This window comes from Neophocaena asiaeorientalis, unplaced genomic scaffold (assembly GCF_003031525.2).
Source record: "Neophocaena asiaeorientalis asiaeorientalis breed wild unplaced genomic scaffold, Neophocaena_asiaeorientalis_V1.1 scaffold299, whole genome shotgun sequence".
Lineage (NCBI taxonomy): Eukaryota > Metazoa > Chordata > Mammalia > Artiodactyla > Phocoenidae > Neophocaena > Neophocaena asiaeorientalis.
Window position 1 is genome coordinate 790,161 of NW_020172626.1, and position 17,205 is coordinate 807,365.

Consider the following 17,205-nt stretch of genomic DNA (forward strand, 5'->3'; position numbering starts at 1 on the left):
GGACACGCAGGCCCAGCGGTCCCGGCTCACGGGCCCAGCCGCTCCGCGGCATGTGGGATCCTCCCGGACCGGGGCACGAACCCATGTCCCCTGCATTGGCAGGTGGACTCTCAACCACTGCGCCACCAGGGAAGCCCTGGGTGATTCATTCTTTAGGCTGATTTGACCCACTCCTCGCCAGGTCAGGTCTACTTTTAGAAATTTATGTATAAAGTCAGGCCATTGCTTTGCACCCTCACTTAAAACACCACTATATAGTTCAGTAGTCTCTGAACAGTTTCGGCACATCTTTTCAAAGGGTAAATCAATTTCAGTTCCTTAATTAACTTCATTCACTAGCTTTGCATTCCGTTTAAAGTAATATTCAGTCTATATGTCAACCGACAAAGCCCTGCAAGTTCTGGCATCTGCCTACCTCTTCAACTCCCTATTCCCTGCTAGCATTTGACAGCTCTTTAGAATATACCAAGCCCCACAATGCCCAGGACTCTTTGCACTTATTCTTCTCTCTGCCTGAACTGCTAGATTTTTGAAGGTCTGGTTCTAGTTTTACCCTCAGGTCTCAGATCAAATATCATTTCCTCAGAGAGGCTTTCTTGATCACTCCCTGTAATATATCTTACCCGCATTTATCTAATATATTCTCTGCCTTTTTTCCATAGAACTTTCCAGAATCTATATTTATTTTACTTATTGATTTTATTATTTGTTTATTGTCTTACTCTTCCAAAGAATGTAAGCTCCCTAATCCCTGGGCCATGCCAGTCTTGTTTATTCTGAGATGAGAGCCTACTATAAATATGTGATATGAAAATGAAAGATGTATCAAGGGAACTTTTGCTCTCTGTAGAATCTGGAGCATCTTATCATAAGAGATGAAACCACAGGTTGGGGACCATGTTTAGGTAGTTTTGAATGCTATGAAGGGAGGTATGTGGGGTTTGTTTGTTTTTTGTGGGGATTTTTTTTTCAGGTAATAATGCAGCTACAGAAGGGTTTTCGTAAAGTTATTGACATGATTTATTCATTTATTCATTCTTTCTTTTAGCACATGTGCCAGGAACTGTTCTTTGATCTTGGGAAACAAAGATGTCTAAGACATGTTTCCTGACCTCAAGAACTCTTCAGAGAGCTGAACTGGTAAACACATGATTTAATACAGTGGCATGAGTGTTGTGTATTTGTAATATTATTCAAACACTTACTATGCCTAACTAACTCTGCTTGGAGCTGATCAGAGCCTTTTTTTTTTTTTTTTAATTCCATGTGGTTCCTATTATGCTGGTGACTTCTTTGAAGCTATATTTAGTAGGCATCTGTGTCATCATTTGCCCACAATTCCTTCTTCTTTTAATAAATGCCATTTTTAACATTCACATGGCAATTAAAAAGGCTATCATTTTCTTCATGTCCTTACGACTCTAGCCTCAGTCTCGGATAGCTCCAGGTGGGCACCTGATCAATACGTCCACTCTATCTCTGCTGGCAATATTTATATTTAAGACCCAGAGACTCAAAGTTCACTTCTGTCTGTTGATCTAAGATGTAGTAGCTAAGTAGGTTGGCTGTGTGTGACTGTGTAGCACTGCAGTCCTGGAAGACCAGGAATCATGTTTCCTAGCAGGTGGAGAAAGCCAGATGCAAAGAAAGATAAAGGATGTGGTGAGATGAGAGATGGAGAGAGATGCGTGGCAGGTTTCAGGTGCTTGCCTCCACTTGTTCCTGAGACCCAGCATCATCACTGCACTTCCTGTAGATTGGCTGTCCAACCCATTCCGGAATCCATAAGCCAAAATATTCACCTATTCATCCAAGCTAGAGATTTGACTGAGCCATACTCTTTTTCCAATATTATCATTGTTCTCAGTTTTATTGTGATTTAATTGACGTACAGCACTGTGTAAGTTTAAGGTGTATAGCATAATGCCTTCACGTACATATATTGCAAAATGATTACCACAGTAAGTTTAGTTAACATCCATCATCTCATATAGTTACAAAACAAGAGAAAATCTTTTTAAAATCCCTAGGAAAAGCTAGATTTTTTAGAAAGAAATATGGTGGAATTCTCAAAGGGAATAATGGGAAAAAAATGGAAAGTAATCCCAATATATAGATACAGTGAAATTATCTTCAAGTTCAAAAAGCAAAAAACAGACATTTCTGTGCAAACCAAAACACACAGAATTTGTCACCACTAAAAGAAAGGTATTCCTGGGCTTCCCTGGTGGTGCAGTGGTTGAGAGTCCGCCTGCCGATGCAAGGGACACGGGTTCGTGCTCCGGTCCGGGAAGATCCCACATGCCGTGGAGCGGCTGGGCCCGTGAGCCATGGCCGCTGAGCCTGCGCGTCCGGAGCCTGTGCTCCGCAACGGGAGAGGCCACAACAGTGAGAGGCCCGCGTACCGCAAAAAAAAAAAAGTATTCCTCATGCTGCTGAGAATAATCCCAGATGGATGGTTAGAGATGAATAAAGATATAAAAGCAATAAAAATGGTAACTATGTGGGTACATATAAATGTATGCTAATGGCATAAAATAAAAAATGCCTTGTGAGGTTTATGTGTATATATTTCATATATAATATAATATTATATATATATATTACATATGTAATTATAGTACACAACAATAAAAATAAAAGCCAGGGGTGATAAGTGGTATCAAAGTATTCTAAATTCCTTGCAAAATCTGAGATGAGGGAAAAATACCAATTAATACTTAATGTAGATAAGTATTAATTTTATAATCTCTGGGTAACCACTAAAAGAATCTTAAAAGTGTGTATAACTTTCAGACTAACAGAGGGAAAAGTAGAATAAATTTCAATCAAACCAAAGAAAATAAGAGAAAAATGAACATAATCTTGGCAGAATAACTAGAAAGGTGATAGAAACAAAATAGGATGACTTTTTCCACAAGACATTAGAGTTATTGTATAGCTCTAGTCATTAAGATATTGCAATGATGGTATAAGATTGACAAATAGATTAATAAAATAAAATGTAGTTCTAGAAATAGGCCCATACGTGTATGGTCCCTTTGATTTATGACTCTTTTAGGATAGAATCAGAGTAAGGCTTACTAAGTAGTAGTGTCCACCTAGGATGGTCCAATGTATCCATAACCAATTTGAAGATATCCTTGCCATAGAGACAGAAATGTGGACATCCTTTCCTTAGATCATCAGTTCCAAAAGGAAGTGCCAGGTGTGCACTATGAAATTTCTTCACTATTCTGTCATGCTGAGCACCCTGTTTTAGTTACACATTATTTATAAATGGCAAAAGGCTAAAATAAAGTAATTCTTACTCGACTGAGGGACAGCCTCCTTACTCAACTTCTACGTACATCTACTACTTCCATCATGGATTGATTTAGTTATTTTCTTTGAGTCATGAAGTGCTTACCTATTTCTGCTGAGTTTCACCTCTATTGTACTCCTACAGACATATTTTCAAGACCGTGGAAAGTCCTACCTAACATCAAAATAGTTGCGTTGATAGACTATATATTGAACAGTATAAATTCCTTAACTAAAAGTATTTCCATATAGTATGCTAATATTTCTCTGGAGACCTTGATGTTTGTGTGGAAATTTAACTACAAGCTTGTACATTTATATGAAAACTGTTTCAAAGTGGATACTAAATATTCAATAATTAGATTAAATACTAAATCTACTTTAGCATCTCTAATATAGAGATGTCAGAGGAGGAGGGATTAATAGGTATTAGGCAAAATATTCTGTCACTTGTCATCTGCTGGTTAGATTTATTATTTGTCTATATTATTAAAAGCAGAGAGAATTTAGTATCCAAAATTCAGCTCTAGAACTTAGAATGATTATTTTTTAATTGTGGAATTTTCATTATTCTTAATCTTCATTATAAAACTACTCTTTTTTTTTTTTTTTACTTTCCCTAACTGGATTATATTCTATAATATATAACGAGGTAAATTAGTTGCCTTTTACTGTGTATTACAAATGAGTATCGTAACCTAATTTTATATTAAATGATATTTAAGAAGGGCCAAAGAGTCTTTCAAACCAGGGGTGAGAATTTCTTATTCCCTGGGCCTGTATGGTTGTGTTTGGATGCGTGGCTAAGATTGTTTGCATCGGTGGGTTGTTGGTGAGGGGCAGGTGACCTGAAATAAGCAGGGAGTTAACACACACCTTTGTAAAAGTGCATATATCCTAGTTGGGTTGTGCATCTTGTATGCATTCCTTTAATGTATAGTGAGCGGTTAAATCTATGGAATATACTTGACACTTCTGCATATCAAACTCAATAAATAACTGATACTTTGAATTTTGCTATCTTTCCTGTTTAGCTCAGCCTTCCAGTGAAATCTTAGTTCTGATTGGGAATGAGAGAATGTTTAGGGTGGGCCTGGGCACGGTCCTGAGGTGGAGGAAGGTTGAGTAACCAGAGGACAGTTTGAGTTCTGTGAACGGAAGAGTCTGACCGGAAAACATCAAACAGATGTCTGTCCCCTTCTCACTTGTGCCTGGAAACCTAGATGCTACATTGGAACCTATTTGTTGCCAAAGCCAAAACTCGTAACAGAGGCTAGAGGTGTAATGAAGCAGAAAAAAAAATTTCCTCCATTCTACTTCTATTTAGAAAAATGGAATGAATGAAAAGGCAAGGGTTCTGGTGGGGGTGGAAACCAAGTGGGATTCTATCAGTTGGGAATGCTGACATCAATTTAAAATAAGGCTGTTTCAGAAAAATAAGCTACTTTGGAGACAACTGAGTTTCAAGTTGATAGTCTCTCATTTATTTGTTGACAATTCAATGCCCATTAACTACCTATTTATGAAAAACAGGTGGTGGTGGAGAGGGTGAGTGTTTGGAAGGTTGTGATCTCATGCAAATTTTTAATAAGACCTAGTTAAAAAGAGAAAATTGAAACATATGCAGATTTAGAATGAATTAATTCAGCCGTCAGATCTTAATGCCAGCTTTGAACTAAAATATTCTACAGATGGCAATGTGCCACATGCCAATTAATATTTAAGATAATTATGGTGTTGAGTAAAAAATATATTTGATTGACACCACCTCCATTATTACTATAGTGTAATATCCTGTATATTTATTGATTTAACAAAAAGACTATATGATGAGAAAGTCCTGAGATTTTGGAAATGGTTTTAATTTTGTTTCCTGATAACTTTCTACTGAGGCTAGTACTTACCTCTCAGGAAATGAAGTAAGAAGTAACTTACTCCCAAGTAAGAAGTTAAGTAAGTAAGTAAATTTTTAGGCAGAATGACATGCTGTCTGTTTGCTGTGTGACCTGAAGCCAGGATTCTTAACCTGGAGTCAGTGAAACCTTAGAGGGTTAGCCCATGGATGGGTAAACACCCAGGAATATTATGTAAGATTTGATGTTTGTGTGTATACATGTACTTTTTGGTTTTTTAACGAAGAGATTCCATAGCTTTCATCAGATGAAAAGAATCTATTAAAATGTTTTCTACTGTTGCCTGATTACTCATTCCCTTAACTACTCACACATTATTTAATAATAAATGACTATGATGAGCTACCAACTCACTCATGGTTTTGCTTTTATCTAGTGGACGTTAAAATTAAAATGTATTTTGTGACAGTCATTATTGCTATTTAGTTAGCATTCATCCTCCAACTTATTAATTATGGCCATGCTCTATATAGTACAAGGTTATAATAGCCCTAACTTCCATGTATTCACATGATGTATAATACAAATTTGCAGTCAGTAATTAATGATTTATGTTCCCTAGATTGTTTTTCAAAAATTTTTAAAATAATGTTATCTTCCTATATATTTATGTTTAAAAAATAAATATATTTGAATTGGTAACAAAATTATAATTAACAAAAAAGGAAACATATCAATGCAGGGGCTGTCTCAATATTCATGAAGTTAAAGACTGCAGTTTATAATAAACTGTATTAAGAGAGCATTAATTAGTTTTATAATCAGAAAAAGTAAAGCCAATAAAAAGATGCAATGTACATAGTCTATCAAAAACATATGCTATAAAAATATCTGATAAAAATGGTGATAACAGTAGTGGTAATAATAAACATAAATATATAAAAATAATATAGAAATATATAAAAGCAATAATAAACTTGAAAATAGTAGCTAACACCACCTTTGGGTAGATCATTAAGGGGGGTTTAGTCAGGAAAACAGAAGCAACTCCGTATCTGGGTCATATAGGGTTTAATACAAATAAGTTTGCATGATGGAGAGTTAGAAGGTCGGGGCGCAGAGGCCAGGGAAATGCTGTCTGTCACCAAAGGTGGAGGAGCCCACCCTGAAAATCACCACCTGGATATCCAAAGCAAGTGGTTTTCAATTCCTTGCCTGGAAGCTGCTGCAGTTCTCCAGTACTTTTGTACCATTCCCACAGCTATCCCAGTCTGCAGTGGAGGTTTCCACAAATTTGCTGGGAAGCTGATGTAAATCCCTCATCTGCCGTCACATCTGCTTGCAATCAACTCCAGAGAATAATTTCTTCTGCTTCTCTTACTTTCTAAGTCTTCTATGAATTCCTCACATTGGGATACTGTACTCTAACCCAGATCATATAAAGAAGATTCTGGGAAACAGTTCCCAGCCTTAGAAGAAAATGTTAGGCCTCCCATCACAATAGGCTACATATATCCCAAGCACTTTATGAATGCTTTACGATCATTATCTTATTTAATCCTCCTGGCAACCGTATCATGTAGGTACTATTATCATCCACATTTAGTAGATGAAGTATTGAACGTTAAAGTGATTGAGTTTCTTGCCCAAAGTCATACAGCTACTAAGTAGAAGACGAGTGATTTGAAAAAGTGTCCATAAGATTTCATTCAAAGCTTGTGTGTCTAATCGCTGGCTTATCCTGTTTCTTCTATTGCATCTTGCTTACATCGGTAATATTATTGATATCAATTAACTATGAGTTAAACCCTCTGTTGAGGACAGCTGCTAATATATTTTGTTTGCAACTTGAATGCCCCATCTTTAACTAGCCTTTGAGTGCAAACAGGGTCACATTAAAATTAATACCTTTATTTTATCAATTCCCAAGCCTTTGGCCTAAAATTTCCACAAAGTTTTTGTTCCAGGACAGGAGTGCTATTAACATTTCCATTGTTTCAAGTTATTTATGCCCACAGCCAAAACCTCCCAGGGATTCTCGGCTAAAGGAAAGCTTGAAAACCACCGAAGGCGCAAATGAGGAGGCGGCCCATACTACAGGCCTGATTCCTGGTTGACAGGCAAGGGTATTTGTAGAAGCTGCTCAGGCGGGGACCCTCCAAACCTTCTGGCCAAAGTTCAGGGCAGCCTCTGAGCCTAAGGCCTGAGCTCTGGGGAGGGCTCTCGTCAAGGAACTGTCAGGCGGGGACCGGGCCCTGGTCCTCCGAGCTGGGGAGCATCCTAATTGAGTCTGAGGCTGAAGTCTCTGGTGTGGGCAAGGCAGGAGGGTGGGGTTTCTGGCTCCAGACACGATTCAGTACATACAGGGATACCCTGGCACACTGCAGCCAGCTCCCGGGGCGCTGGGGTCGCCATCCAGACCGTGGCAGGGTTCCCGGGCTCCGCAGAGGGCGTCCCGGGACAGGCTTGGGGCAGCGGCCCAAAAGCCACGTCGGTGTTATCTCCCTCGGGACAGCTGCGGGGGCGACTGCATTCCGGGGCAGGAAGAGGATGACACCCCAGGGACCCTTGCTGGAGAGCCTGCTCTCAGGCGCTCGGGCACCGCTAGGGCTCGGGAGTGGCGGGACGGCAGAGCGGGCGGCGTCGGTCGAGCGCGTTGTTGCCGCGCCGGCTGTCGTCCGCGCGGGCGACGGGTGGCCCAGTAGGGGAAAGCCGGATGCAGCGTCGCTCTGTTGGTCAGGCTCTGACACCCAGGAGTTCCATGGCACAACTCTTACGCTCAGGGTAAGAATAGTAAATGAGCCCCACTCTCCCTCCCCGGAAGCACGGAAGCGTTAGGCCTCCATCCCCGACATTGGCCCGCGCTTCTGGAATACTCTTTTCCTTATGGTGGCCGGTCCTTGACCACCTTCTGCGGTCGGGTGTCTCTCTTCTACCTGACCTTCAAGGTGCGCGGCTCCTTTCTCATCTCCTCGATCTGTCGGCCCCTCGGTTCTATCTCTGTGTGTCTCAGTCCTAGTGGGGAAACCAGTCTTTTTATTGCCGGTAGCATCTTTGCAAATCTAAGGATTTAAAATGTTCACGTCTGGGAAAGAGTTTAAGTCCTCAGAATCATTAAAGTCCGAATGCCAGTGGATATACATGCATTGAGTGAGAGGCAGGGTAATTCCTCTTATAAATGCAATAATCTAGGACTAGACTCTTGATCAACCAAGATACCCAATACACCTTATTGCAAACATTAGCTCTTTTCATTTTGTTTGTGACGGTTTTTGTCCTGTGTTTTTAGTCTCGTATATTCATTCATGGAATATAAGGGTATCCAAAAGTAGCTACTAGACGGATGCTATTTAAAAAAAATTAACAGTGACTACTTGGTCTATTATGACTGTATGGTCCATCTCCTAAAGACAATGTAGGGACACTTCAGTTTATTTTAAAAGGAAAAAACCCCAGAAACTTTCCATCTAACTTGAAAGTTAAAAAAAAAAATGTGCATGAGATCTTCAAAGATTTCAGGGTAGAAATTGCTTTAGCTTTAAAGCCCTGTTATCTGACCTAATTTTGCTTTATCGGAGTGCCCAGGCTTTCTGTGACAAGAGTAATCTAGTTGGTCCTTCTATTTATTTTTCTCTCTATTTTCTCATAGCTTTTGTAATGTACAGTTAATTTAAATAGAATATAATGCATCTTTTCTACAGTAGCAAAATCTAAAATGTTTTAAATTATGTACCACTTCTGTGTAATTTTTTAATTGAACCTTGCATTGCTCTACCATGTAGAGGAATGACCTCTTAAGTTATAACCATAATAATTGAGACTTTAAATAACAGAAGTAAAGAAGACCTTTGCCAACTGGGTGTTCGCTCACCTGTTTTTTAGAATATAAAAACATCTTACGTTTGTCTGACAAATATTTTGCTTCACAGTGTGTTCATAGTAGAAATCATTTCCTCTTTTTAGTTCCAACTTTATGTTCAGTCTGCACATTTTTGAAATACCTTGAATTACTTTATCCATGTCTCTGAGATCAACTTGGAATCTTGTCATCTATAAAATCCATTTAGCCTCTACTCAGATAAATCCATGTGCTTCTAGACTATTATAAATGTCAACAAATATCACTGAGATATGACAGCGGTTTCTTGTGTAGGAGTTCAGAAGAGTGTGTTTTGCCGGGCTAAGAAATCTATGGATGCTTTAATTATTGTTTATTAGGACAATAAGGGATTTTAATTTCTAATATTTACCTGGGGTCAGAAAACCAAATGTTCATTCATTCATTGAACACCACCTATGAACTAGGTAGAATCTAGACCCTTAGGAGAGAGTAGAGATCAAACCAGGCCAGTTCTTGGTCTTAGTGCTGTAGTAGCAGGGGAGAAGAGTCAGGCACAAACTGATGAGCAAATATTAAATGAGATGATTCTGGAGAGTTGCTAAATACTGCGAAGAAGATAAAGAAGTGATAAAAGCTTATGAAGATTCATTAGGGTAAGCTTTTTTCGGAAGATATCATTAGAGACTGAATGATGACAAGCCAGCCATCTGAACGTCCCGGAAAAGAGCATTCAAGGCAAAGGAAATAGGCCACCAACAAAGAAAGACAATGGGATGGGGAATTTCCAGTATCCCTTCCATTAGCAGTCCTAATACCTGATACCCAGTGTATCACTAGAACCACTGCCTCTCACAGAATCTGAACTTAAAATGACAATTGACAGACTAGAATTCTGGGCTAAACCCAACATGGTGAATTGTGACTAATATGAATCTAAAGTGGTGCATGCAAGTTTGCAAACCCGGTTGCACAGCACAAAGGGATGTTCAGTTGGCTTGGCAGCTGTTCATCGGAGAACAGTCTGGGGATTCTAATGGACCATAGATTGTCACTTGCTCTTGCTGTTCCTGACTGGCAAAAACAATGTGTAGATATTACCCTTAAGCAGATTTCTCCCCAATTTAAAGCATCCTTAGAGCTGTCTAAAAATGGGACTCTCCATTGCTTCACTCATTAAAAAAAAGAAAGAAAGAACAAGGACAAGAAAGAATGAATACCCATCAGGGCTTTTGGAAAAAGGAATTTCTGATAGAGAAACGGTTGAAGACATTTTTTTGGTTTCTGTGAAGCTGTGACTTTCATTCCAACAACATTTTCTTCATTGAGGGATATTTATATATAGTTAAGAAAGAAAAATGGTATTGGTATATAAGGCATATGGTGAGGTTTATTGAAAAGTTAATATATAATGGCATCTCTCAAAATAGTAATGTGAAATTGAAAATTCTTTTTGGAATACATTTCTAGTATGTTTTTGGACAAATATAATAATAAAAATAAATATATCTTGGCTTTGCCATGTATTAGCTGTGTAACACAGTTTACTTCTCTGCATTTCAGTTTCCTCAGGATTTGGGCAATACCTTGTGCCTGCCTGAAAAGATTATTATGAGGATTAAATTAGTTGTAGCGCTTGGCAGTAGTAAGTTATATATACGTGTTTGCTATTGTTATTAGATGTAAACATATGCTTTACTTTGCCTTCAGGAATTAATGACCAAGTTAATTACTGAGACACCTGACCAGCCAATCCCATTTCTCATTGACCATCTTCAGTCTAAACAAGAAAACCGTGGACACCTTCAGAGAACTTTATCTGGATCTGCAGCTCTCTGGGCAGAAAGTGAAACATTAGGTAAATGAAAAATATATTTTACAGTTAACGTTAATGCATTTAAACTAAAATTTACGAAAGTCTTTCTCTTTATAATGAGTAAATCTAGGTGGTTACCTAGGGTTTCACGTATTCATCGGAGACTTCATCTGTATGCTAAAATTTGTCAAAAAATATTCTTGAATTTGAGTATATTGTTATGTATTAGCTTCAAAATATGGGCATCTTTGTATTCAGTCTGAATAGAAATAAGATTCAGATTTGCATGAAAAGCTTTCATTTCATATGAATGAAAACTAATTATTTTAAACTTATCTTTTTTTTTAACTTCTTATCTTTTTATGAAGAATTTGAATTAAATGCTTATGGAGCTCATCTGTGTAGAAAGGTAAACAGTAGATTTCTGCAGTTACCTTTTTTGTAGCCCAAATGGATAATTACTCTCTGTTTCCCTCAGTTCTTCTTCTTCTTTTTTTTTTTTTTTTTGCGGTACGGGGGCCTCTCACTGCTGTGGCTTCTCCCGTTGCGGAGCACAGGCTCCAGATGCGTAGGCTCAGTGGCCATGGCTCACGGGCCCAGCCGCTCCACGGCATGTGGGGTCTTCCCGGAGCGGGGCACGGACCCGCGTCCCCTGCATCGGCAGGCGGACTCTCAACCACTGCACCACCAGGGAAGGCCCCCTCAGTTCTAATTTTACCTTATATAGTAAGTTCAACCTGAGGAAGCTTTATTCACTCTATTGGGGAACCAGCCTTACCAAGTATGCAATAGCCTTACCTCCCCAATAAGCACTAGTGATACAATTGGGTAGACGTGACTTCGATTTTTATTTATAAAATGTGTGTCCGACAGCTTATTTCTTCTACACCCTGGTCTGTTCGTTTGGTATTAGTATTTACTTCCAAACCCAAATCCCCACTCCCCCCCAGACCTGTTGCTTGGGTAGCTGACTCCTCACCTGACTCCCATGGTATCTGACTGGCAGGATTCCAGATGCTCCTGGGGATAACACCATCGCTTCTCTTCTCTTCATGCTGTATGGGATCCCATGAAAGGATTTTGGTTTTCTTTGGCTGTATTCTCACATTGGTGCCTAAAGTGGGTAGGGAATAGGGTATCCTCTGAAGAACGTAGACAACTGTGGTGTTAGTTATCCATACAGAAGTTCTCTGCTGCATACGGGAAACTAGAATATGGGCTTCTGGCGTACAAAAGAGGGGACTCTTGGTTTCTCTTGGCCTCACTGTCTTATCGTTAGATTCTTAGTAGGGTGACTCTTAGGCATAGGCTCCGGTTTGTAGCTGCACAGAAGGCACCATTCTTCTGAAGGTGGACCAGATAAACATCTGTGAGCTCATTGAAGCTGAGCCCATATTTATAAATTATCATATCTGGAGAGACAGTAGTGTATTAAATTCTGTAGCTTTAATCAGCAGGCACTTAATATCTCACATTTTTCACAGGTCAGAAGTCTGTGCAGGGTTTAACTAAATCTTCTGTTTAATCTGCAAAGCTGCAAATCAAGGTGTTGGAGGCTGGACTAGAATCTGCTTCCAAGCTCATTCAGGTGGTCGGCAGAATTAATCTCCTTGCAACTGTATGACTGAGGTCCCTGTTTTCTTGCTGGATCTCAGCCAGGGGCTGCTCTCAGCAAATAGGTACAACCCACAGTTCTTTGCTACATGACTCTTGCATCCTGGCAGCTTATTTCTTTAACAAGTAAGGGAATTTCTTTCATACAAGTTTACTAAAATGGAATCTTATATAATACAGTGTAATCATGGCATTGACATCCCATTACCTTTGCCATATTCTGTTGGTTTGATGCAAGTCAAAGGTCCTGTCTACGCTCAAGGGGAGGGAATTATTTAGGGCATAACATCAAGGGACAGATATCAGGGGGGATCGCTTTAGAATTCTGACTAGCACAAGTACTTAATGACTCATTGCTTGGAGAGGGAAGGAGATTATTATAACTTCCAGTTTACTAGGGTAGTGGCATAAGTGCTTGTTTAATAAAGCAAGATGGGAACACAGGACTAAATTTATGAAGACCCATAATAAGTCCAGTTCCTTTGGATGAATTTGAATTTCTTGTGGGGTATCTTAGTAGACAATTCCAGCAGGCTGTTGGATATGAGTCTAAAACTCTGGGAATGGGTTAAGGCAGGAGTCGCAGGTATGGCATTCAGGATTGTACACAATAAAACCATGTGAGTGGGAGAATGGGGGAAGTTGTGGTCAAATTTAGAATAGGAGATGGACTAGGGGAAGGCAAGGGTCTTTTGCCTTAAATTCTGCCTGTTTATTAGGAAGTGAGGTTGTTTGCTGAGGCCAAGAGGTTTGGGGATTGAATAGGGGACATTGAAGTGAATGATATTAATTGTGAAGTCACCATGGGGAAGAAAAGAAGAGTTGGCAAAGGAAAATAAAAAAGACTAAAGCAGTTCTGGGGCTTCTCTGAAGTTCAAGACATGAATTAATCATGGAAACCATGGGCAAGATTGTGATTTTTTCTCCACAGTGCCCAGAAGTGCTGGGAGGAGGGACAGAAAAGCCTTTTGAGAGACTGATGAGAACTGTAGTCGTGCCCTAGTGAGGACGGAGGGTGGAAGAGCAGTTCTGCGAAGGAGCTGAGGGTATTTGTGGGTAAATTGTGCAAGTGATCAAAGCACATGGTCTGGTATGAGAGGGTAGGGAACAAGGAAACACTGTAGACATAAAAAGCTAGTCAGAGAGCTAAAAACCTTTGAGAGGCCTGTGTAAGGGGAGGTGTGGTGAAAACATGAAAGATTGAGAAGGACAGGGAAACTGTGATATTTGGGATCAAGGCTTTTGAGGTGGAATGATTCCAGATGATGAGAACATCCTGTGGGTGACCTGAGTTTGGGGGTGTCTGATGTCCAGGGAAGGGAAGCTCTTTAGAGTTGAGGAGGACAGTGAAGTATGAGGTTCAGTGCATGGTTTGTTTAAGGATTAAGAGGTCACCAGGGTTTCATTCTCGCTGTTAAAAGGTCGGGGGTGACGGTGCCAGTGTCTCGAGTAGGGCTGCGGCAGTAATGAGGATGCAGTAATGAGGATGCAGTACTGAAGAGGGGTGAGCAGTAGAGACAGGCAGCACTTACCGCAAGAGAGGAGAGACTTTCAGCTTAACGTGGACGGACCAGAAAAACGCAGTCTGTGGCAGGTGACACGTGGAGGAATGGACACCCTCCATTCCAGGAAACTGCAGAGGAGGGAGTGCCCTTGTGGAAAGAATGAGTGGCTCTCCTGACTTGAAGGAGGGGATTTGAAGATAGAGGGCTGTTTGTTTACCGTGGAACGTATGCCCCAGAATGTGAAGAGGAGAGATTTTAGAGGGAAGGGTATGGCAGGAGGGAGAAGGAAAGCATAGACTAATTCTTGGATGTGAATATTAACTGATGAAGTTGTAATTCAGGTGACAGTAAATAATGCCAGTTTAAACTGTAACTGTAATTTTGAATTATTTCTTTTGGTGCTTTTTCGAATTAGTTAGAAAATGTCTCAATCGTCAAAATATATAGGTCAGTACTTTTTGAAAGTATCTGAAGGTGCCCTCTTTTTGCTTTTAAATGTATCCAGCATCTTGGGACATAACATCTTCTCAGAAGTCTGTCATTTAATGTCTAGGAGAAAACTGAAAGCAACCTTGTTTTTACTCATTTTTCGATATTCTGTTATTAAATACTTATGGGATTTGTTTTTTCTTTATTTCTGATATTCCAGAGTTTTACTGGGACTACATCTAGATGTTTTGTCTTTTTTCTTTAATTTTTCATTTTATTCAGTGAATCCTTTCAATTAGCAAACCCAGGTCTTCAGCCTAGAACAGTTTTCTTCTTGTGTCCTTAGTTAGTGTTTCTGTGGTGTTTGTTTTGATTTCTTCTTCAAGAAAATCAACTATGTATAAATTGAGTTTTCTTTACTTTATTGATAACTTCTAGGGAGGTTTGTCAAGCATGTTCTCTGTGTCACTGATTCAGTTTTCTGTAGTATTGGTTTTCTCTTTCTGGCTTTGTACACAAATTTAAATGTTGGTACGTATTTGCATTTTAGCTTCCTGTCAGTGTTTCCTTATCTTCTTTAATTTCTCTTAGCAGTTATATTTTTGTAGTTTTATCTCTTTTCTCATTTCTTTTTGCTTCACAGAGTCTGTTTTCTTTTAGTTTTATTAAGAAGATAAAATAGCCACATTCTAAAATTTAAAGGTTTTTTCATGGTAAATCTTTCCCCAAACTGTGAATTTCCTCTGTATTTTGAATGATGTATTTTTGTTTTTTATATTAAATCTTCCTTCTTAAAATGATATTTATTTTCTGTTTGTTTGAATTTAAATGAGGAGTGATCTGTCTAGTTTAAGGTTTGTCAATAAATAATGGAGGTAGATTCTTCTTTTTTGTTCGCTCACCATATAGCTTGGAACCGTTTCGTTTTCAAAAATTTGGGGGAGACAGGTGAAATCATGGTTGCTACTAAAATTTCCAGTATCAGTCAAATCCTGTAGGTCTCTGCTAGACTGACAAGTGACTTTCTGTCTCTCATCTCTTTTTAACCGACCAAATAAGAACAATATCATTGCTGGAATATTTAAATTAATGTGGATTTGTTTTTCTTTCCAATAGTGGAGAATTTAAAAAGCCACAAAATCCAATATATCATTGTTTCTGGCTCCTTTTAGTTTTTCTTTGTATCATGAGGTGCTATGTTTTGTGTCCATGATTCTTTGTTCTTTTAGCTGTGTTGCACTAGAAGAAAGTACGGTTCTAGTTTGTATGTAAAACGACAAATTCTGATAGATTGTGAAACAATATAAGGCGATGAATCTGAGCTAGGGGCAAGCATTGTGGATGTCTAGAAATTTTTCAGTCTCTTTCTGATATGCCGATCTTTTGTCTTAATTCTATGTATGGAAATACTTCCTGGGTTCTGGCAGAATATAGACCAATATTTCTGTTCCTAGTGTTTTAGAATATTTATGCCTCTTTTGATATTTAATGGGATGTTGGAAGTAGAAAAATTGGACAACAGCTCATTAAGTACAAACTTAACATGAAAATTTGAGGAATCCCTATAATATTTCATGATGTCTACTTGGTATTTATAAGTGGGTAGTCAGAGAAAGATTTATGAGTCATCCATAGAGCTGAGATGATTTGAAGCTGTTTAAATTTAAACAAGAAGGCAGAAGGAAACCAAGGAATGTCATACAGATGAAAGATAAGGAAGCATGAATAAGACAGAGAAGGAACAGTTAGATAGGTGATATGGGGATGAGGAGAACGTAATGCCCTGAGAATAAGTGAAGAAAAAATTCCACAATATGAGTCTGTCTAAAAATATGGAATGCAAAGAAGTTAAGAGAGGTGAACTCCTGGAAAGATCATTTCATTTGGAAGTTGGTATGACACTGACCACCTTTGAAGGGGAACTACAGCTTTCAGTAAAGGTGGTTGAACTACTCTTTCTTGAACAGAACAGTGGAAAAAATGAGGGATACTTTGGAGGAAGTGTAGGTGAGCACCAGTGGTTTTATGTGCTATAGTGAATACAGATAAGGTAGCATCAAATGAGTAAAATTTACTTTAACATTTAGCTATTTTTATTTACAACAGAATACAAGGCTTTATTCCATGACACCCATTTATACAGTGTTATTTTAAGTAATCTGTGCCTTAAAAAGACTTTCGAATAATTTCCCAGTTTAGCATGATCTTAACCATATTAATACATAAGCTAATTCATATCAAATTCAAAACAAATTTACAGGAGAAATAAAGCAAGTAATACTTTGGGACATTTGCATTATTTTGATATGAGGTGACATAGCTTTTGCCAGGTATATCTAGTTACTTCATGGTTTTAGTTTTTGACCAATCATGAAATCACTACTACTTTTATATGTATTTTTTTTTGTTTTAACAGAACATAAAGGAACAAGAAAGGAATTCAGAAACTACGATAAACCCTGGCAGTTAAATGCAAAGAAGCCTAAAAAGTCAAAAAGCGACCTTGCTGTGTCTAGTATTTCTCCACCATCACCAGAATCAAAATCATGTAAGGAAGTTTGTCATTCAGATATTACTTAATGTACGTAAGTGTGTGTTAGTAAAATGAAGAAAAGGTAAGAATTGAAGCCAAATTTTTAATCTGATATTCTGGCTATTCTAATGAATTTCACATTTGTTTCAGCATTAACATGGAGCTTTATTTATATATAGCTACTCATATTCTCAAGCATATGTAATTGATTGAGATCTTTTTGAGTATAATATTCTTTTAAGAATGTAAACTGCGTGGAGCAGGTCCCTTGCCTCTCATGAATAGTTGCAGTGTTTTATCACATTCAGAGCAAT

At 38.6% G+C, this 17,205-nt stretch overlaps 1 protein-coding gene across 1 annotated transcript in view; it reads left to right on the top strand.

Annotated features, from left to right (window-relative positions):
* The window catches only part of CUNH8orf34 (chromosome unknown C8orf34 homolog), a 108,614-nt gene that overhangs the window by 38,713 nt on the left and 52,696 nt on the right, over positions 1-17,205 (top strand). The window contains 2 exon segments of the mRNA XM_024739013.1: positions 10,705-10,852; positions 16,775-16,906. Of these exon segments, the coding sequence (XP_024594781.1) occupies positions 10,705-10,852; positions 16,775-16,906 (280 nt within the window).